This window comes from Acanthaster planci, linkage group LG05 (assembly GCF_054643075.1).
Source record: "Acanthaster planci isolate LZ-2023a linkage group LG05, COTS_SCS, whole genome shotgun sequence".
Classification (NCBI taxonomy): Eukaryota; Metazoa; Echinodermata; class Asteroidea; order Valvatida; family Acanthasteridae; genus Acanthaster; species Acanthaster planci.
The window spans coordinates 15,832,791-15,854,617 of record NC_141781.1 but is presented as its reverse complement, the minus strand read 5'-3'; the positions used below and the strand labels follow the sequence as shown (position 1 = coordinate 15,854,617).

At 41.2% G+C, this 21,827-nt stretch overlaps 1 protein-coding gene and 1 long non-coding RNA gene across 2 annotated transcripts in view; one reads left to right on the top strand and one right to left on the bottom strand.

Moving 5' to 3' along the window:
* msh3 (mutS homolog 3) overlaps positions 1-21,827 on the top strand; it is a 177,237-nt gene that overhangs the window by 69,009 nt on the left and 86,401 nt on the right. Inside the window, exons 7-10 of the mRNA XM_087137219.1 lie at positions 10,253-10,419; positions 12,279-12,390; positions 13,423-13,483; positions 18,795-18,904. Of these exons, the coding sequence (XP_086993345.1) occupies positions 10,253-10,419; positions 12,279-12,390; positions 13,423-13,483; positions 18,795-18,904 (450 nt within the window). The remainder of the gene's footprint in view (positions 1-10,252; positions 10,420-12,278; positions 12,391-13,422; positions 13,484-18,794; positions 18,905-21,827) is intronic.
* LOC110990128 (uncharacterized) overlaps positions 1-21,827 on the bottom strand; it is a 48,754-nt gene that overhangs the window by 2,921 nt on the left and 24,006 nt on the right. The window contains exon 2 of the long non-coding RNA XR_002599761.2: positions 304-409. This is a non-coding gene — a long non-coding RNA (uncharacterized LOC110990128). The remainder of the gene's footprint in view (positions 1-303; positions 410-21,827) is intronic.

Here is a 21,827-nt window from a genome sequence, read left to right as displayed (position 1 = left end):
CAATACATTTTTTTTCTGTGTGTCACCCTGCGTTCTGTAGATTAAAGGAGACCAATAAACAACATTGTGGTCACTTCTGCCAATTGGTGAGCATACAACAGGGGAGTCATAATAGTTCTCTAAATTTGTTGTGATCGAATCCAAAACAGCATCACCATGAGTGGGTTGTTTAATTACTTGTTTTAATTTTACAAAGTGGATTAGCATCAGTCCAGTTGAAATTACCTGAAATGACTATACCCGTCTCAGGAAATCTTAACTTTAACGTGTCCAGAGTTATTGTAATGTGTTTAATCAGTTTACCTTGACCCCGCGATGCCGGTGGTATGTATAAAGTGCAGATCACTATTCTAGGCACACTGCAGAGTAGATGATGTGGGCGGACAGGAAGCCAAACATTCCAGCTCATCTGCAATAGTGATATCAACCAAGACACTCACCAGAATGTTATCTCTCACATAAATGGCTACCCCACCTCCATGGCTTTCAGATCTAAACTTGGTGAAGAGATTGAAGCCACTCGCTACTCAATCGTCACGTTTGTTGTCAGGATTCAGTGTTGACTGCTCTATTAACAGGGCAGGTATCACGCTGGTTAAGCAGTATTCCCAGCTCATCAGATTTATTTATGATTGATTTGGAATTTGTCAAAAAGAAAGCTTGTAGGACACTGGTCCTGTTGGTTTGAGCTGCTGCTGCTGAGCTATACTCTGGGTGTAATCATTCGCTCAAGTGGGATTTGTGATAGCACACGGGAAATGCTAGTACAAGGCTCCATCATACATGCAGACCATCTAGTAAAGCTGTTTGTTGAATAATGTACCAATAAAAAGCCTGGGGAGCAGGTTGAGATATTCTTAGTGTGATTTTGTGACAAATGTGCGTACGTCCATGTCTTCCTCAGAATCTATGATACACACCAATAAATTTGAGTGTTGACACAAGTTCAGGGGAAATCCTAGTTTTTCTCCCTTGATTCAACTGTTGTCATGTGTTGGGTTACCATGCGAAGTACTCTCTTCAATAGCAAACAGTGAAGTTGAGGGAGGCTGCCTTGATAAATGCCAGCTGGCAACGCGTTTGATCTGAGCACACATCATGTTCCTTGTAGTACCATCTAGGTGACAAAGATCTGTGTGCTGTTCAATGGTTCGTCCTAGCCCTGGATTTGGGTTGGCATCAAAGCAAGTCAATACTTGGAACATTGCCACACTGTTGTTACAATATACTACAGGTGCCTGCAGATATATATGATGCTGTAAAGTTTGTGACTAGTGACAATGTTGTTTTGGTACTAGGCCCAGTACATACTACAAGTGGGCCTATAGCCACAACTGTATCTGTATCAGGTTGCTCCATCAAAACAGGAGATTCTACATTCCGCTCGAGTTTGGGACGCGTGCTGGAGCCAGATTGCCATAATGTTTTGATTCCCCTCCCTTAAAAAAAAGAAATCAGACATGGCATTCTTGAACTGATTCAAGTTGGGTAGGTTAACAGTGGATTCCAGTAGACTATTCCAGTGTGGTATGGTGGATGGGTAGAAGCTGGTACTGGTCGATGGTAGGAGATCTGGTGAGATCTACGGTGAGTTCTGGATTGGGTTTTGTGGTCACTAAGCCAGTATTCCCCAGTTGCTTTTTCATACACAGCAGCAGCAGTGGAGCAATTATGAAAAGTGCAGATTTTAACATGATGCTCAATCACAGGGGCAAGAGTCCAGTGTTATATTTGATGAGAGCAGAGGCAGTGACGTGACAACTACATTGAATACATTGTACATGTATGTTGCATACAGTACAGTGCATCCAAATGTTAACCCTGGGACAAAGACTGCCAAAAAAGGGAAAAGACTTTGCATTCGCAGGCAAATTCACATTTTGACTGTTACTTTTCCCTTCTGTGTATTTGCAGTGAGTCTGGAGCAAAAAATTGCAAAAATGGTCTGAAACTTGTGCTAAAACAGTGTGGTGTGCAAAAACTCTGTGTGCAAAAAGACTGCAAAAACTGTGCACAAATAATGTGAAAACTATGTAAAAATAATGTGAAAAATGTGTGAAAATGTCGGTGCAAAAACCTGCTCGTCATATCTGAATGGATATGAGTTATGGTTGTGCACTGGGCCTACACGTACATGTATGTGTGTGGGGACTGAAATGGGCCACTGCGCACGTGTTATACACATGGATTGTTTTTGTGTACAAGCATGTGGTCGCCAGACTCCCTGTAGACACAGTGCAGTAAATTGATTTCAAGCCCCAGAGACCTCACTATTTTTCATTGATTTTTGCACAGATGGATAGGGTTTTATTTGCCCGAACTCCTCCGTGGAAATTTTGCCAAAAAAAGGAAGTTTTCTGGACGTTTGATCTGCCAAGAAGGGAATTTTTTTTCAAGTGGAATTCTAGAAGCTTTTTGGTACATCTACAAGAAACTAGGTATTATTTTTGAAAAGAATGGGTTAGAAACGCCTTAGAAAGATTGGGGTTTAGATTGTGAATTTTGGGCAATGATGTCCACTGTGACTTGCTGAATGGTGGAAAGTGTGGTTGGGGGATTTTTCTGCTCAGCTGTTCTGTTCAGCTACGTGTACTTGTGAACTTTGAATTTGTTGGTGCTGGGATTAATTTCCTTCTCAGTTGGGTAAAAGGTGTGAACATTTTCCATTTGTGAAAAATGTGTGAATTTTTTTCCCAATTGTAAAAAGTTTTCATACTAAAAAAAATTTGCAAACATATTGCTGGTTCATTATTATTATTGCTGGTTTATTTCATTCAAACTGCCAATAGGCCAAGGGCTGAATTGCAGAACAGTTTTACAACAGGGTTTAAAAAGGGCTACTCTGTCTCTTTTCCTGGTGACTGCTTCATTGGGCCATACGTCACTCCATTCTGGTTCTAGCTAACCACATCCCCAGGATACACAACAATCTCACCCATGCCCTATCTCGAGGCATATTTTGCCCAACAGAATGGATGCTGCAACCAGAGGTGGTTTGAGCCCTCTTCCTTGTGACCGACAGGCCTCATGTGGACCTCTTTGCCTCTTAATCGAAAGTTCAACTTCCAACGTTCTGCACTCCGTTCCCACACCCGAAAGCGTGGGTAACAACGCCTGGTGCATTTCCTGGGAAGGAGGTAGAGAAGGAATACTGCCGGATTCTCCTCATTGCCCTATTCTGGCTAAGAGAGCCATTGTTTCCCTATGTTGTCAGACTCCTTTTCGATGTTCCCCTGTTACTGCCTCAGCATCTGGACCTTCTTTTCCAGCCCAGATCCTCCTGCTTTCACCTGGACCTGCTTCATCTACACCTGACGTGTTGGATATTGTCCAATGAATCCTTGAAGCAGGCAGGCCTTTATCGAGATGCTGCCGTTTTGGCTGCCAGAGGTAGACGACTTGCCCATGAGGAAAATTTATGACATCTAATTTGACATTTCAACTCTCGGTGCAGAGGGCATGCTATGGATCCAACTGAAGCACCTCTTCCCTTGTGACAGACTTCTTTACGCACCTATGTTGGTCTGGCTTCCTTGTTTCTGTAATCAGGAATTACAGCTCGGCACTTGCAGCTATCCACAGCGGCTTTCCTGATGGATCGTCTATTTTCAATAACTCAGCTATCTGTCATCTCCTTCAGGGAATGTCCATAGAATGCCCTTCAACTAAGTGGCTCATTCCATCATGTGATGTCCTCCGGTTTCTGTTTGGCCCTCCATTTGAACCTATGGGCTGTGCCTTTTTCCTACTCTTAATTATCAAAGTTGCTTTTTTTGCTAGGACTACAGGGACTGTGATACTAAGGCCCTATCCATTGCTAATGGTCATATGTGATGGGAGCTACTTGGAGTATGCCTGGCTCCTGAGATTGGTTTCCTCACCAAGAGCCAGACTCCTTCTCCTCAGCTCCTCTTTATTTTCAGCTCTCTTCTTTATGTTGGCAATCCAGCTGTTGTCCTCTGACAGACTCTGGTGCCCTGTCCGGACGCTCAAATAGTATCTCAACCAGACAAAGGACATCCGGGGGCAGTCTCACAGCTACTCATCACCATTACCGGACCATATCATCCAGCCTCCAAAGACACAATTGCCAGGTGTTTGGTTTCTGCCACCAGACTCTGACTGACCTATTATGATGATCAATGACCACACCATATCCACACCCATAATGTCCAGGCTATTTCATATTCTTGGGCTTATTTCAAAGGGGTTCCTATTATGGACACTTGTAAAGCTGCATGTTGAAATCCCCCTCATCATTCGCGTCTTGTTATTTCAGTGATGTTTTACAGGGGGACCACTCTCACGGACTGGTCATGCTTGGAACAGCATCACAGTAACTCCACTGCTGGCCATCCTCTACCCATGCATGAATATACACTTAAGCAAGCCATGTGGTGAGTCTGGGTTACAGGAGCTGAGTGAGTGAGGGCGCACTGCTGGGTAATCGTGAATTCAGCGAATGGAGTAATGGACCAGGAAATAATGCATATGTATTGGTAATGTGGTAGGTATGCAGTAGTAGATTCAACCCACTCTAGTTGGGGGAGATTTAGGTAAGCTGCCTTTTTGAAGAAAACAATGAGAGAAGGCCATTTCCTTTGATGAGTCTCAAAACACATTTCTGGAAAATTGCTATTTCTTCTCCGACACCGCATCCAAGCCACAAGATCGACCCTGGCACACCTAGACAGACAACTTTCCACAGCACAGGATCACATCGCTACAGCGGTTTCGACTGAAGACTTCACCAAGATCAAGAGAATGACAGACAGTGTCTGCCACCATGTCTTCAGATCAACTCGCCGCCGACAGATCAAGAAATTCCGTCGCCTCTCCAAGAACCAGAGTAAATCCCATATTCCCAGTCGGACTATAGGATCTTCTATATCCTCATGTCCATACCCTACCAAGCCCCACCTCCGTTCACAAGCTGCATTCACAAGGCAAACCGTGGTCAATCTCAGTCACCGCCACTTGTCACCCACGGAATCCAAAGTCCTTGCCCTCGGTATGAACTTCGCCTTGGTCCCGCGGTCCCCTCCAGTAGCAGACATCATCCAGTCTGTTGAGCCAGCCCTTCGCCACCTGAACAAGAGTGCTGCGGACGACGCCCGCCTCCACATCAGCCAAGTCCTCAAGAACCACAAGCCCGTCAAGCCCAACATCTCTAAGACCGAACAGCAAGCCATCAACAGCCTACGTAGAGATCACTCCATCCACATCCTCGCTGCAGACAAGGGGAATGCAACTGTCGTCATGGACAAAGCTGACTATGACCGGAAGGTGCGGGATATTCTTGAGTCGGGTGCCTACCGGCCCCTTCACAAAAACCCCATACCTTCCATCCAAAAGAGATTCCAGGCTAAGCTCCTAGCCCTCCAACGGTCAGACAGCATCTCCATGGCCCTATACCGACGGCTTCGACCCTCAAGTTCAAGATGTCCAAGATTCTTCGGCCAGCCCAAGATACACAAGACCGGTATCCCACTCCGACCCATCGTAGCTTCCCGAGGTGGCCCCACCTACAACACCGCCAGGCACCTCACCAAGATCCTTCACCCTCTGGTTGGCAACACCCCACATCATATCAAGAACTCGGACCAGTTCGCCCAGTTCATCGACGGGTTGTCTCTACGCCCCACAGACATAATGGTCAGCTTCGATGTGGTCTCTCTCTTCACTAATGTTCCCACATTCGAAGCATGCACCATCGCCAAGGATAGGTTACTTCAAGATCCCTCACTCAGCGACCGGACCAACCTCACACCACATCAAATCCACGATCTCCTGAGCAGCTGCGTAACATCTTCCTGCTTCCAGTGGAGAGACAAATTCTTCGAGCAGTCTTCCGGAACCTCCATGGGATCGCCTCTATCCCCGGTTCTGGCAGACCTGTTCATGGAAGAATTTGAGCAGACAGCCCTCTTCTCCGCAGACCTCAAGCCCAGCGTATGGATCCGGTATGTGGACGACTCTTTCGTCGTCTGGCCACACAGCCCACAAGACCTCCAGCTGTTTCTTCAACACCTCAACAGCCAACACAACGACATCCAGTTCACCATGGAGCAGGAACAAGACGGTCGCATTGCATTCTTGGATGTCGAGGTTTCAAGATCACAAGATGGCACCCTATCCCGCACAGTGTATAGGAAGCCAACACACACCGACCGCTACCTGAACAACCGGTCTTTCCAACATCCCAGTATCAAGGCCTCCGTCAACAGAACCCTCGTGCGTCGAGCATACAACATCTGCGACCAAGACCACCTGCAACTGGAACTTCATCACATCTCCACAGCACTACAGCGGAACGGATTCAAGTCAAGACAGATCAAGACCCAAGACCGTAGACCCCCTCCAGACCAGCGGGTCTCCTATACCCAAGGTCAACCCATTAGGCACATTAGTTCTGTCACCCTCCCCTACATAGGCAATACCTCCCACCGGATCCAGCGCATCCTTCTACACCATGGCATCAAAGTCTTCCATACCGCCCCCAACAAGATCCAAGCAGCTCTCCAGTCACACAAGGACAAGCAAGACCCCAAGACCAAGCCAGGCGTCTACAGGATCCCCTGCGAATGCGGCAAGGTGTATATCGGCGAGACTGGCAGAGATCTCACCACCAGACTCAACGAACACCGAGCCCATGGACGACGGGGGGATCTCGAGAAATCTGCCATCATCAAGCACTCCAGCACTGAAGACCACCAAGTCCACTGGCAACAAGCCCATCTCATTGCCAACATAGAACAATGGCATCCACGCCGTGTTCGTGAGGCAATTGAGATTTACAAGAACAGAACAGTTCCGCAAGACACAGGCTTCATCTTCAGTGACATCTGGCGCCCCATCCTCAACCCTTCTTAGCTCGCCTTATGGGTCATCTATACCCCTTGGCACCCATGTTTACCAATCCACACCCCCAACAGTACTGCCACACCTGAGTAAGTTTACCGCCACGCATCACCGAGCCAGCCTAATCCCTTCTCCAGAGTTCCCGCCTTCACGCATCATCGGACTAATCCCCTGTCTCTAGAATCCTCCACCAGACTACTTAAGCTCCACTCCCAGTCAGTATCCGGCATTCTCCTGATGACGAGCAGAGCATACTGCTTGAAACGTCGAGTACCACTGGTTCTTTTCAGAACCGCAAATACTCACAAAAGAGATACGTCCATGGTGCTACCGCAAACCTACTTTCTATTGTACCTATTCACCATGCAAACCTTCAAGACTTATCAACAGAGAGCATGTTCGTATTTCTCAAGTTGCTGTCATGGCAAGGAGGAAGCCAATTCTTAATGATCCTGGACTGTAGTATTTTCTTACCAAAGTTGAGTGTTAATTGTTCTAACCTTTCAGCTACAGTAGGAATGTTAAATGGAGCACAAATCTCACTGTAAGATTTAGTTTTACAATGAGCATCACATACAATTACATGGAGGGCTTTCCTTAGTAATATTCCTAAACATTCTCTCTTGGACTTCATAAGGCCACAAAACCAGGCAGGTGCAGCATACTCTAATTCCAGGTGAAAGTATTGCAAATAGATTGTTAAGAGGTCAGATGGGGGAACATGACATTGTCTCAACTGTCTTTAAATAAAAAGTTTCATGTTAAATGTATTGCACAAGTTCTTGACCTACAGATCTCATTCCATATCTTTTTGTAGATACATGCGTAACAACTTACATTGTCTGTCTGGTTTATAACAGATTCACCGATATGGAAAGAAGGTACAGTAATAGATACTCTTTGAAAGCAAGAAACCATGGGGTGGCATTTGTTGGGATAAAAGGTCATGTTATTTAAGATGGACCAAGTGCCGAGTTGATGAAGTTGCTGTTGCATTTCACTGGTTTGATCATTGTCCAAAAATGTTTGACACAAGATGACATCATTGACAACTTGTAATAAGACACTTCAGGATGTGAAGACACAAAAACATTTATCATTGCCAAGAATGCAACGGGGCCAATTTTTGTTCCTTCAGGGACCCCTGCAATGGTGATTTCCCGTTCCGATAATTTGCCATTCAAACAAACAGCTTGTAGCCTATTTGAGAAGAAATCACAGATCCAGGCAATAATACTTGACCTAACACCAAGATTAATGAACTTTTCCACAACGATAGCATGATTGACTCTGTCGAAGGCCTTGGTGAAACACAACTGAAGAACATTTAGCTTTATCAGTGCCCTTAAGAATATCATCAAGGATTTTTACTAAGCAGTGATTATATAGTTGAAACACCTTTAAGAGAACCCCAACAGGTTAGGATCAGTAGCATGTCTAATAATCACCCATAATCCAATTCACAACAAAATCTTCAAATACTTTGGCAAATACGCAAGTATTATGAGAAATTGGACGTAACTTATCAATTCTCGGACGCTGAGACTTTGGAACTGGCACTACATAGGCATATTTCCATTTGCCAGGTATAACACCCTCAAGCAGTGAGCAGGTATATATATCGGCTGACAGAAAACATAAATTATTAGCAAATTCTCAAATCAGGCATGAAGGAATACACTCTGGCCCACCGCTTTCATAAATATTCCATCTCTTGAGTTTCTTGAAAATATCCTGTGGTGTAATTGTAGGTGGAGGGCCTGGAGACAAAAGGTAAGCAGGTAAGTTCTTCAGTATTGGCATGATGGTATCATCAGTCACAGCAATAAATTGATTTATCTGGTTTGCAGACTGGATTGGTGAAACATTGCTTCGAAAACGACCTTTTGTGCTCTAATGACCAATTAGCTTTTATATTTAAAAATACCACTGACGTGGATCTAAGCACCTTAACATACCTACACCTGAAATGTAGAAGTTAAATTTGGCTTGAACAATTTTGTTCCACCGAATTCTCGAAAAAGATGCATTTTTCCGTCACTGAATGGTTTTTGTCTCTTCAAGATCAATGCTTTGAGTTGGGGTAAACCACAGCATATCATCAGGGTGTGTAGAATAACCTGTAGAATAGAATAAACCTAGTTGGAAAGAACTTATCGATGGCCTCATGCAAGATTCTATAAAATGTTGCAGTTTTCTCACAGAGTTTGCCCAGTCATATTGAGTGATCCACTGTCCAAAAGCTTGTTTGTCTGAGTCTCGAAGAGGTTGAACAACACGAGAATGGCACTTGTTGCTTCTTTTGCTACTATGTACAGCTTGCGCTTTTGAGTCAACTTGTACCTTGGGTGGCTCATACCTTTGATGACTCATACCATGGGCAACTCGTACCTTGGACAACTCATACCTTGGACAACTTGTATCATGGACAACTCTTACCTCGAGTTAAGACCCCTCATACCTTCATGTTTGCAATTCGGTTATAACTTTCTAGCCGTCCTGAAATGTTAAAGTTATTTCTTGCAGGTCCGTAGGTGTTAAAATGTGCCATTGAATGCATATTTGATTCCTCTTGGAATTCTATCAGTATTTAAATACTCTCACATGGCATTAATGCTTAGAAACCTATGAATTCAATGAAAAAAATATAAAAGTTGAATGTTAATGTTTGGGGTTGTATTGTGTAGTTGCCCTGTAGTACATATAATACATATGTACTGGGCACTCCTGTAATGTACATGTATGTACAGTTTATGCAAATAGTTCGCAGTACCCGCTGCTTCACCTGACTCAGACCAGCCAGCTGACCCCGGCAAGCTCGGTGGTCGAGTGGTTAAGACGTCTGGACTAGTAAGCAGGAGGTGGTGGGTTTGAGTCTCACCCGAGTAAGCTTGTGAATTTTTTCACAAGATCTCAGACAAGCACTAAGCATACAGTGTTTACCAATATATATGTTGGGTACGGGCAAAACCCGTTATATAAATTAACATCTCAGTGCAAAAATACATCTTGAAAATACCTCTAAGATTGTCATGTTACTACGATACTGTAAATTTTCTATTAAACACTTGTATCCCTCTTTGAGTACATACGAACGTTTTATCCGAGTTAAACGTACAGTTCTAGAGATAGTGGTCCGCATGGAATTCAACTATTTGGAAATGTCACGTGATCTCCGATGATGTCACAACTTTACTTTTCTAGAAAGATATGTAGATGCATAAAGGTAATAAAAATAACTATGGTGTAACTTTGATGAAGATGAAAGATTGGAAAATCAGAAAAGTTGCCCCTAAAAACTGTGTACAAAATCAATTTGTTTTTTTTAGAAATATTCAAATATTCACACACGTATTGGTCAAAATCAATCGTGCATCTTTTTTTTTTTCAGCACAAGTGATGATGACCGCATTCGCATAGAGAGGATGGACAATAAACATTTTGAGTACTGTCTGGCCTTAGAGGTTGTCTCATCATTCTACAGCCATAAGGACATGGGTCCACTGAGTAAAGAAACAGAAGGCAATGAGAGGTCTGAGCAACACAGAGATTTTGCAAGTAGGTTATCATTTTATCTCCCCTCTTCTCCTGAAGTGAACTTCATTGTCTGATGTTTGACTGTAATTGAGAAAAACTTGGCGTCGTACATGTATGACGTCAAGCTCCTCAGGTTTTGGAGGTCTGGACAAGAGCTCCCTCCTCCTCAGGGCCTGGTGCCCGATGGCACTTACATGTAATGACAAGCTACCTATTAAGGAGGTCCGCTTAAATTATTATTTTAAGGACACCAAGGCAAAGGAAGACAGGCAGATAGAGTCCAAATGTAACTGTCTCAGTTATAAAGAGTTTTATTTACACGTCACCTTTTGTGGTTCAAATATCTAGGTTTGATCACAGTTAATTACAATTTAAATCTTTTATTCTTTATTTTCTTTACGTGAAAATTCCATATTTCCACGGATTCCTCGAATTCCAATTACTCAAATTCTCAATTTCCCAATTTCCTCAAATTCCCCGAATTCCAGGCCGGTGTGCGACTGTAGACTAGGCCTTCCAGACAGCACCTAATAATGAACAGTGTGTGGAGTAAAGATTGAAACCCTAGTGTAAATCATACAAGTTGCCACACAAATAGCTGAAGTACAATGTATATTTTTTATATCCTTTTGAGCTGGCTGCTGCTGCAATTATACCTGTGTGCACATAGCAAGTGACTCATTATTGACCTGTGCTACCAATCCTCCTTGAGAAGAAGCACCTCCTCATCAGTTAAAAAGAGCCCCGTTGACCGGGATTATTCAATTTGTTGGTAGCAATGCCACCATGACGCTTACATTTCGTAGTTGTTCGTGAACCAGCGAGGTTAATTTCCAACCAAAGGAGCCTCCGTTGCAAAGAAAATAGCATCGTTGATTGGTCCAGATAAAGGCCATAATACCATGCGTGCAAGGTGGAGCCTAAGTGCCATATCCCTAAAAACCTTGTTACTTATGCACAGAGCCCCATGTAGTGTCCAGCCTTACACTGTGCCAAGTGCCCACTGTCAGTCACATATGTTCAAAAAAATCTTTCTGACATTTTTACTTTCACACATAAAACAAACTCTTGTTAATTCAAAGCTGAACTTGAAACTCCATTATCATGAAGTGTTGGTTTGATTGCTAGGATTGGCTTTTATATGTCGCGATTGTTGAGAAGATGCGTATTTCCTAGTATCTGAGTTTTCTTCATGCATCTTGAATTTCATTGAATATTTGAATCTTTTGTGAGTTTCGCATAGTCGTACAGTTATTGAATTATAACAGTGAGTGGACATGTAAATTATAACTTCGAAGTTCAATCCATTTTTAAGCGTTGAGGTAACCTGTAACAATGGATTATAAAATAGGTCAATTTAAAGAAATGTTGGTTTGCAAATGACAGAAAACATGAATTGTTGTGTGATTATTTGAATGAATTAATTAGCATCCAGCAGCAAGACTAACAACTTCACTGAATCAGTTTAACATCAGATTACTGAACAGTGGAAGTGATTTTCTATGCTTGTTAGCTTTTTTACTTTCAAATTCTTTTCCACTGGCAATATGTCAAAATCCATGAGATATTTGTGTATTGATGGTAAGCAAGCTTAAGCCATGAAAGAACACATACAGAATTAATACCCATAAATGTGCAGCCCCAAAGAAGAATGCACACCCTCAAAAAAGGCCACTCAAATAGTTGAACAGGTATAGCAAAGCATGTTTGTTTGGGGAGGCAGTCCAATGTGATCTGATACTGAAGAGAACTAAGCTCAGGGGAAAAGTTCCCTTGTTTTCAGAAAACATTCATTCTGACCCTCCTTGAACTTAGAAATATTTCAAAAGGCTTTCGCTCTTTACAGGTGTACATATATCCATTTGTCATAACGTTTTTAGACAGAAAGCTTCAAGAAGTCATAAACCTGCCTGTGCCAGTCATCTGTTGCTTAGCTGCAGTGCTGAGGTATCTCAGGGAGTTTCAGCTACACCACATTTTAAAAATGACCAGGTGGGAAATGTTTTGTGACCTTTGCATTCTGTTCAGCAGTGGTTGTACCCTAATTTATGCCCGCTATGTGTGTGTGCATGTGAAACCCTTCCCCCACATTAAGGGGACAATTTGTTTTTTTAAAGAAGTCTGGACCAAGCTGTGGGGACAAAAATTTGTCCAAGTAATGTGTTTGGACCCCATGACATCTATATTTCAGTACATGTGTGGTCCCCACAACCTGGTGACAGATACATGTGTGTGTGTGGATGTGTATCTGTCCATTCGTCTATTTTCCCTGTGTTCCCTGAGAAGGTCAACTTAAATTTTGGTTTATAAGCTAGTTTTGGTTTCCTGCTGAAGCCGATTGATTTTGGACCCCCATACCTAAGTCCAAAGTCAAGGTCGCTATGCTTGAAACAATGGAAACAGTTTTCACACACTAACTGGGGAATGACTGGGCATATGAACTTCCAACTTGGTATTTGGGTTGGTCTTGCTGTCCTGTGGAAGCCCGTTGATACCAGATTAAAGGTCAAGGTTACCATTGTCAAAACAATAGAAATGGTTTTCCCTTTTGGAAAGAGGTTTTTCTTATCACAAATTCAAGTCGTGGATATAGGCATTTGTATTTGTTGATACACCAGTCTTGTTTTTTTTCTTCAAATTCATTGCAATAGATGCTTTTTGTTACACTGAGAGAGTTTTTGGCTGCTGATTTGTACATGCTTTGGTACCAGATTCAACAATGTAGAACAAGTGCTTGTAACGAAACATTTGAATCTGTCTTCGGACATCTAGTTGAGAATGTGTGAAAAAACTTTCTTTGAGATTTAATCTTATTTCGGGTTTACAGCCAAGAATCAAAATGAAGAATCAAAAGCACCCTTTGCCAGTTGTGTCATGACCACTGATATGAGGAAAGAATAAAGCCTTGTGTTCCGGAATCAAAACCATATGGTCCCAGATCAAAATGAGAAAATATTCAGATAACTTTGTAACCTGCCTTTTAAAAAAATTCTTTTCTAGCAACATTGTTTCCTTCTCTGCTAGACGTAAGTGTTTGAAGCTGGATGCCTGTGCCCTACGAAACCTGGAAATATTTAAAAATCAGGTATAGTGTAAACTGAAGAATCCCATAATTCCACAGCCCACAAAGTTTCATGTATGTTTCTGATTTCATTGTTGTAACCACTGAAACTAGTGAGATGATTAAATGAGATAATTTAGGTCTTGAAAAGACTTGTGTGTCCATTTTGTGAACCTCTCGGTTCACCTTTTGGCCCCCTAGCTGCATTCCTCTCCTCTGATGTAGACAAGATCCTTTTCACTTGTCATCAGAATCAAAATTTGCTTTAGAAATCTCTGTGCAAAAAATACTGTTTCTTATCATGAAGAATTTGCTGTATTCATGCAGTCAGGGCAAACTCCTTCCTTTTGTGGCAAGTGTTGGGTTCTTCCATGTGCCAGCTTAATATCCTATCTGATTATACATTACACATTATGGTAACCATTTTCATCCAGCGATTCACTCATTAAAAGCAATAATTACAAGAGATTAAACTATAAACAATATTCAAGAAGATTTAAGTTGAAACTGATTTCCTAGTTTACAAATTAAAATGAAATCAGTAACTTGAACAAAACCCTGTATTCCCCCTTGCATATTATGATGCCATTTTTTGCTTTGCCTAGGATTTATAAAGGTGAACCAAGTTGGAAACAAGATTGGTTGGCACTAAAAGGGCATTTTTGATAGGTAAAGTCTTATTCTACTACTGAACAAAAATCACCTCCAGTACCTACAAGGGTGTTTCCTTCTGCATTGGAAATGTCTTTGGATTCTGGTATGTACCGGGTAATCCATGGAACTGTTAATCCATGAAATTCTGATATGTGTGATTGTCGAGTATGCAATTTGTCTTTAGGGTGAAGCAGACTACAGATGAAGTACATGTAGCTTGGTCAACGCATTCGTCGCAGTGCACATCCCCACGCACCTGGCGCTCAAAATCAAGGTGAAGAGCGACCTCATGCAGTTTAAGAAATATGCAAATCAGGTGAACCAGGATGAATGCCTTGGTGCAACTGTCCGCCGAAGCTTATGTTTTTCTTTACTTCTGTGCTAGATTTCTAGGACACGACTTTATATGCGAATATGAATAGATGTAGGCGTGCGATAAGTACACAGTGACCAATCACAGCCAAACATGCCTAATAATGTATCAACATGAACTGGTGTGTTTGATAACCATGAAAATGGTGGACCTTCCGAGACGACTGCAACATGACGAGTTGTCTTGATGCTTGAATTCCGCTGCAGATAATGTTGGGTTATTTTCATGCTGAGCAGCAACAAACTTTAGAATACTTTCTGCGGGATCTCAACGTTTTCGTGAAATTGCCTACGTGCTATGAGAAATCAATTATTTTTCAGGGTGCACATTTCTGCTCAGAGCTCCTCAGACCAGATACAAAGTCCATAGCGCTATTCATTTGTAAAAAATCAATCACAATTAGTAAAGCGAAGCGAAGACAAACTCGATCTCCCATTACTCTGATCAGCTGGCAAAATAAATATTATTGACTTGTCATGTACACTGTACATTGTATAGCCACATGTGTGTTGAGTTAACCTGTCACCTTACGACCAACTTAAATTAAGCAGTTACTGTGTAGCAATGAACCAGTCCAAAAACGTATTTAAAACATTGGCTCTTGTCCATAGCATAATTGAGCACCATCCAATACAGCCTCCGTGGATGGTTGCACCAAGGCGTTTGTCCTGGTTCAGCTGATTTGCATATTTCTAAAACCATGTGAGGTCGCTCTTTGCCTTGATTTCGAGCAGCAGCGGTGTGCTGTGCTGCGACAAATGACAAAGGCCTTGACCAAGGCTACAGATAAAGCTGACTGCAGACAAAGCTTTACACGCATTTCACAAGCCTTGGTACTGATAGGGGGTTGACTCTTGGAATTTGCTTATGGATGAACTCCTATTACGGCAGACATTTGGGATCTCCAAACAGTTTTTCTTGTTGAGCTACTGGTTGGAATTCACCAACCCTCCCCAATACCACACCTTGCGCAACCACTTCAGTCCCTCCTGACTTTACATGGCAGAGTTTATTTGAAAAGGAATTTGTGCCCCTGATAGAAAAGAGAACCATAATAACTTCTAAATTCAAATAAGACCTTTTCCTTGACTTTTCTCCCTGACTCCATTGCAAAGAAGTCTGGCGACTGATTATCAGCCTCTGACCCCTGAACACTTTCATCTGACCGAAACATTAGCAATGTATGTGTACATTGTACATGTCAGCATTCTGGCAATGACAGCATTTTGGCAAATACTATTACGGATGTCGCATATACCCTAAAAGAGTTACTTGGTAATTTACCATCAATTTCAACCAATGCAGTTGGATGTCCACTTCAGAAGATAATCTAACATGGCTTGTCGCATGATGTCATTCTCTCGGAAGAGAGTTTGCCTTGTACTTTGTGGAGATTCCCAGAATTGCTTAAAAATATAATATTTACTTGAAGATGACATATTCGACTTCTTAGACTGATGACGTCACCATAAGTGGATGTGATACCAGTTGCAATAATTGTATTTTAAATGAGGGTGTTTGTTGACAAACACAGCTGCTTCAGCCTTGGTTTCGTTTATCTAAAACAGTGAGGAAATGCTTGACAAACTACTCACAAGATTTAATGACAAGTGCACATGGATGATACAGAAAGCACATTGCTTAGGGGAATATTTAAAATCCATATCATATTGATGTATGTCACGTGACTTGTCTTACAATGATACCACCGACAGACAAAATCAATTTCTATCTGGAACCCTTCCCTTTTTAGCTCTGTGCTAATTTTCAACCCAATTGGACATGAACTTTACGAGATATTACAGCACTTTAAAGAGTACCCCTTAAATGTCATGTGACTTGTCCCCAGATGAGGTCAGAATCACATCAGATCAATTTGGGTCTAAAACCCTTCCTTTTCCAGCCATACACCAAAGTTTCAACCCAATCGGACATGTACTCCACGAAATATAGTGGTTTGAAAAGTTCCCCTTTAATGTCACACGTGACTTGCCAGCTGATGACATCATTATGAGAACTTGTACAGGAACCTTTTCTAGCTTGTCCTTAGTGTGTGGCCCTAACATAAACTCGATCGATAAAGACTGTCAAACTCTTCCTTTTGAAAAACGTGTACAAAACCTAATAAGAGAGGGAAAAATAAAATATACAAAATTCAAAAATTAATCAAGTGATGAACTCATCATGTTGATTTTATTGTAGGACCATCCCTTAATGATTGTCTGAAGGTTTGTTCCATATGAAGTCAATCAGATTGTTTGAAAAAGTACTTAAGTCAATTAAGTAACACATGATTTACTCAAGAAAAATGTGCACAAAACCTGTGGAGGAAAATTGCACCTATAAAGTCATATTATGTGATTTGCGTTTACATTGAAAAAAATTTACCAAATATTATTTGATATCTGGATTCTGATATATATATGTAGTCGGAAAAAAAAACAAACGATATCTCTTTCATTCTCATAGTAATCCTCAGCCGAAGTCCAGGACTACTCTCATTAAGATTGGTAATATTGCGTTGTAGAAAAACCATGGAAAAGACTGCAACTTTAATTTCATGTCATGTCACCCCTGATGATGCAACTGTGACAATGTATGCTCCCAGTACAGAGTCACTCAGATGTATGAGTGCACCAGTCTTTGACTTGAAAAACATGCACAAAACTTATGGAGAAAAATTGCACCTTTACATTAAAGAAAAATTTGTGAAATGTTATTGGCTATTTTGACTCTTTTGGGTATATTTGTAATCGAACGGAGACGAAAAAAAATATGATTTCTCTTTCATTCTCATAGTAATTCATGGCTGAAGTTGAGGGCCCGTCTCATTAAGATCGATAATATTGCCTATGCAGAAGATTGCAACTTCAATCTTGTGTCACGTGATGCCCTGATGACGTCAGCCCCATGGGTTGATGGACTCAGATGTATGAGTGCACTGGTCTTTGACTTAGAAAAACGTGTAGAAAACCTATAGAGAAAAATCAAGTATTCAAATTCAATAATAAATATCGTGATAATGTCATCATGACAATTTTTTCCCAAGCCCTCTCTAATTGTTGGGCTAAGAATCTTCACCTAACACCCATCGAGAAAGGTCGAGAACAGTGTGGAAGTCTGGCTGTGGGAAAAATGTGTACAAAACCTGTGGGGAAAAAATGAATATTAAAAATTCAATAATAAATCATGTGATGAGGTCATCATGACAAATTCTTTTAGGACCATCCTTGCATGATTGTCTAAAGGTCTGCCAAGTCTGAAGTTGATCAGATGTATAAAACTATTGAAGTCAACAGGTGGAAGAAGACGTGCACAAAGCCAAAGTCAAAAATCAATAAAACAATAGGTGATGACATCACCATGAATTCATAATCTTGGCATCGTTATAGTATAACGGTCTTGTTTGCTGTAATTTTGATGACTATTGAAGATCGCTAAGTTACAAAAACGGTGGCTTGAAAACATATATATGTCAATGGGCCTAAAATCCCATTGCAGAAAAACGGCACCTTTAAATTCAGGTCACTTGTTTTGTGTTTAAACTGAAACATTTTTATGAATTATTACTTGATATTCTGACTCTTGGGTATACTTCAAATCAAAAGAAGACCCCAAAAAAGGATTTATCTTTCCTTCTCATAGTAATCTTCAGCTGAAGTTAATGACTACTCACTCATCAAAATCGGTAAATGTTTGTAAATATGAAACGTATGGAGAAAAACTGCAGATCTAACTTCATGTCACATGACCCTGGATTACATCATCACGATGTCATAGTTCTATGCACATCTTTAGACAAGGGTCTTTCATTGATGTAAGTTTGATCATGGTTTGATGAAGACCCAAAGTTTCTTAGGGACTTAAGTCGGTGGTGGAAGAAACTTGTACAAAACAAAGGGGATTCGGGTTATCAGAAGAAGAAGGAGGAGGAGGAGGCCTTTTTGCAACTCGTGAAAAAGCCCCCCAAAAAAGAACAAAAAGAATGCCTTTTTCACAACTTGGAAAAAGCCAAAAAACTAGAGTTTCTATGAGATAGCCCTCTGCCTGAAAGAGCTGTAAGGTGCTAAGTTGCAAATTTTCCTGTCATATAAAATTATTATATTCACAGTGCAGCACCTCAGTCTTAGTGTGGTTCATTTTTATTTTTTTTATTAATAGATAAACACTCCCAGAAGTTAACCAGTGTATAGTTATACCTCTCATTACATTACATTTCCCAAATCAAATGTTGTATTTAGATAATAAATCCTGTAAAAAGTAATTCTGTGCAATTCATATGTGTGTGTGTTTGTTTGTTTGTTTCAGACGGATGGATCAGGGAAAGGAAGCCTCTTCTCTGCTCTGGATCACACCCAGACAAGATTTGGTAGCAGGTTATTAAGGAAGTGGCTTGGTATGCCGCTGATAGAACTGAGGTAGGCCAATCAATATTAAATTGAGCGCATGCTCCATGATAGCTGTTATATTATAACAATTGTTTATTTCTCTAATGTTGGGCTTGACTCCTTTTTTTAACATTCGAAAGTCACAAAGTAGATCCACAGATTTTTGGTTTCCCCATACAGAAACACATGGAATTTGTTGAATCAGCCCTGGAAATGGAAAATTACTTAACCACTTGCTGCTGGGGAACCCCGTTTCGAGCACCACAGGTTTATACGCAGAGCTGGGGTGCCCAAAATGGGGCCAAAGAGCTGGTCCCTATAACAAAAGACCGTACTTGGAACAAAAGACCTGCTGCTAGGAATTGCCATCATTTTTCAGCAACAAAAACACAAAAGTGCTCCAGGGCCCCATTGATGAGCGACACAGCACTGGTGCATGCTAATCCAACTGCATTTTAAAAGATGCCACTGGCATTCACTGGAGACCAAGGAAGTTACGCAACACCTCACAATTCTAGGCTCTCTTTACAGGGCGGCAGGCCTGGCTGAAATACTCTGGAGTGAATGAAGGTTGCCTGTCAGCTTAGAGTAGCCACCAAACAATCATTCATGTGGGTGTAAGCGTCCATTAAATGAAATAATGAATTTTTTAAGAATTTGAAAACTGAAAATCTTGAAAATCTCCCATATATGTGCACTGCATTTTTAAAAGCGTCCATGTTAAAACACAATGGAAACATTCAGAGAGAAAACTATTTTCATGAAAACATTATTTTGAAGAAATGATTCCCTCACAGCCCCAAAATTAAACATGTCACTAATTGTTTAAGAATGTCGCCATTGCCAAGTCATACTCAAAATATAATTCCAGTGTGCAATTTTAAGTGCGCTGGCCTAAGCCTGGCTGTTTGATGCCATGCATGCCATGGGCCTTATAGTCTGATGTAGAGCAGCATTCAGGCCCTTCTCACAAATGGACTAACAGTAGAATCAAGGCGCACATAGAGATTCACACTGTACTGTGTATGCGCTTACTAATTACACCACCCAAGTTGATTCTGACAGTATACAAATGCCTTGAGCTTTTCACATATTCATAAAGAGGAAAGCTTTGCTCACTACCTGGCCTGTACATGTACTAGTGGGTTTGATTTGAAAGATGTCCCCCAAATGAATATTGTTTATCCATCACTTATCTTTTTACGACAGTTGACAAAGCCACCTTCATCAGTCAATAAGTAGAATTACCACAACTGACATACTAGAAAATGTCACCAAAGACAAGCTGCTCCGAAACATCTTATTGCCAAGTTCAGAAAAGTTCATTATGTGTCAGTTATATGCAGTGTCCCCTGAAATGTCTCCTTGAGAAAGTAAACAGCATGTTCAACCAAGTGTCATTAGATGAAGATATTTAAGTTAGGAAACAGCGCCAGAGAGAAGGAAGACCAGTGACCAACCAAAATTACAGGCTACTGTAATTATAAAGGCTACTTTCTCAGCCCCAGCATGTGTTTTCAATATCTTTATCAAAAAATATAATGGAACACTGTTATAGCGAGCTTGTAATATCAAAGTTTTGCTTGACTCCAAGCTCACGTCTTGATTTTAAATTGTTTTAAATTATTATATGTACATGTTGTGTTGTCACATGTACTAACACTGAGGGATATCCAAGACTCAGTGGCAATCAAGACTGCAAAATGGAAGGATGTTCAGGTGTATAATGGATGGAACTGAAAAGAAATGACAAAAAAAACTATTCACAGTTAAAAAGTGTACACGAATATGTTTCTTCACATGTGTAATTTACATGTACATGTCTCCAACAGTTTCTATCATCTTGTCGTCACGGATTAACCACTTGCTGCCGGGTGCTATTTTTAACCGTGACAATAAAATAAAGTACACATAGAAATACACACACAGACAAATATTTGGAGAGAACTTCTTTTTCTCTTATTTTTTTCTTTTCATTTCTCTTGTGTTTTCTTTTCTCATTGAAGTAGTTAAACTCATAAAAGTAGTAAAATAAATTTCCACTCTTTCTAATCAAATAAAAATCAAACACCGGTGCAAGGAATAAAAAGTACTTTCCAGAAACTTTGTCTTTTTTTGTCATTTTTTTCAAAGGTTGAAAACATGATCTAGTAAAACCATTACAAGGAAATGTGCCACTTTTTCAAGAGATGAAAATACAACATCCTCAAAGCAGTACTTCCCAGAAACTTCGTCTTTTTGTCACTTTTATTCAAAGGTTGAAAACATGACCACCTAGTAAAACCATTACAAGGAAATGTGCCACTTTTTCAAGAGATGAAAATACTACATCCTCAAAGCAGTACCTTCCAGAAACTTTGTCCTTTTTGTCATTTTTTTCAAAGGTTGAAACTATGACCACCTGGTAAAACCACCAGAAATGACATATTGTTTTACACTAGATAAGTGGGGCATCAAGTCAAAACACACATGAAAAACACAAAATATAATGTCAATGAAAATGTCCATGAAAATAAATGTTCAAAGTGTCAATTAGTGGACAGTATGGTACTCCTTGAAGCAGGGGGCGATGCAGAGGGGCTAGTGGCACGTGTCGCACTCGAAGTGTGTCTTCTTTCGCAGACCATGGGAAGCGCAGAGGACACACTGCTGGTTGTGGAAGTCGCCATAGCTGGTCCTCTCAAAGTCCACGGGGGAAGTGTCGGCCGACAAAGCGGGAGTTGGTGAATGGTGGAGTATCGTGCTGAGGGCGGTACTCGGGCAAGGGCTCGTTGAACAGCAGCTCACGGACAAGACTCAAGCGGTAGTCGAGGAAGGAGAGACGTGACCAACGGCCAGGTACACGGCGTAGCTGTTCACCAGCGTCAAGTCGAGCAGGTAGAAGAAGAGCTTCATGTACCACTTGAGGGACTTACGAGTTGCTCGATGATTTGCCGCTAGTTGGTCGCTCTTG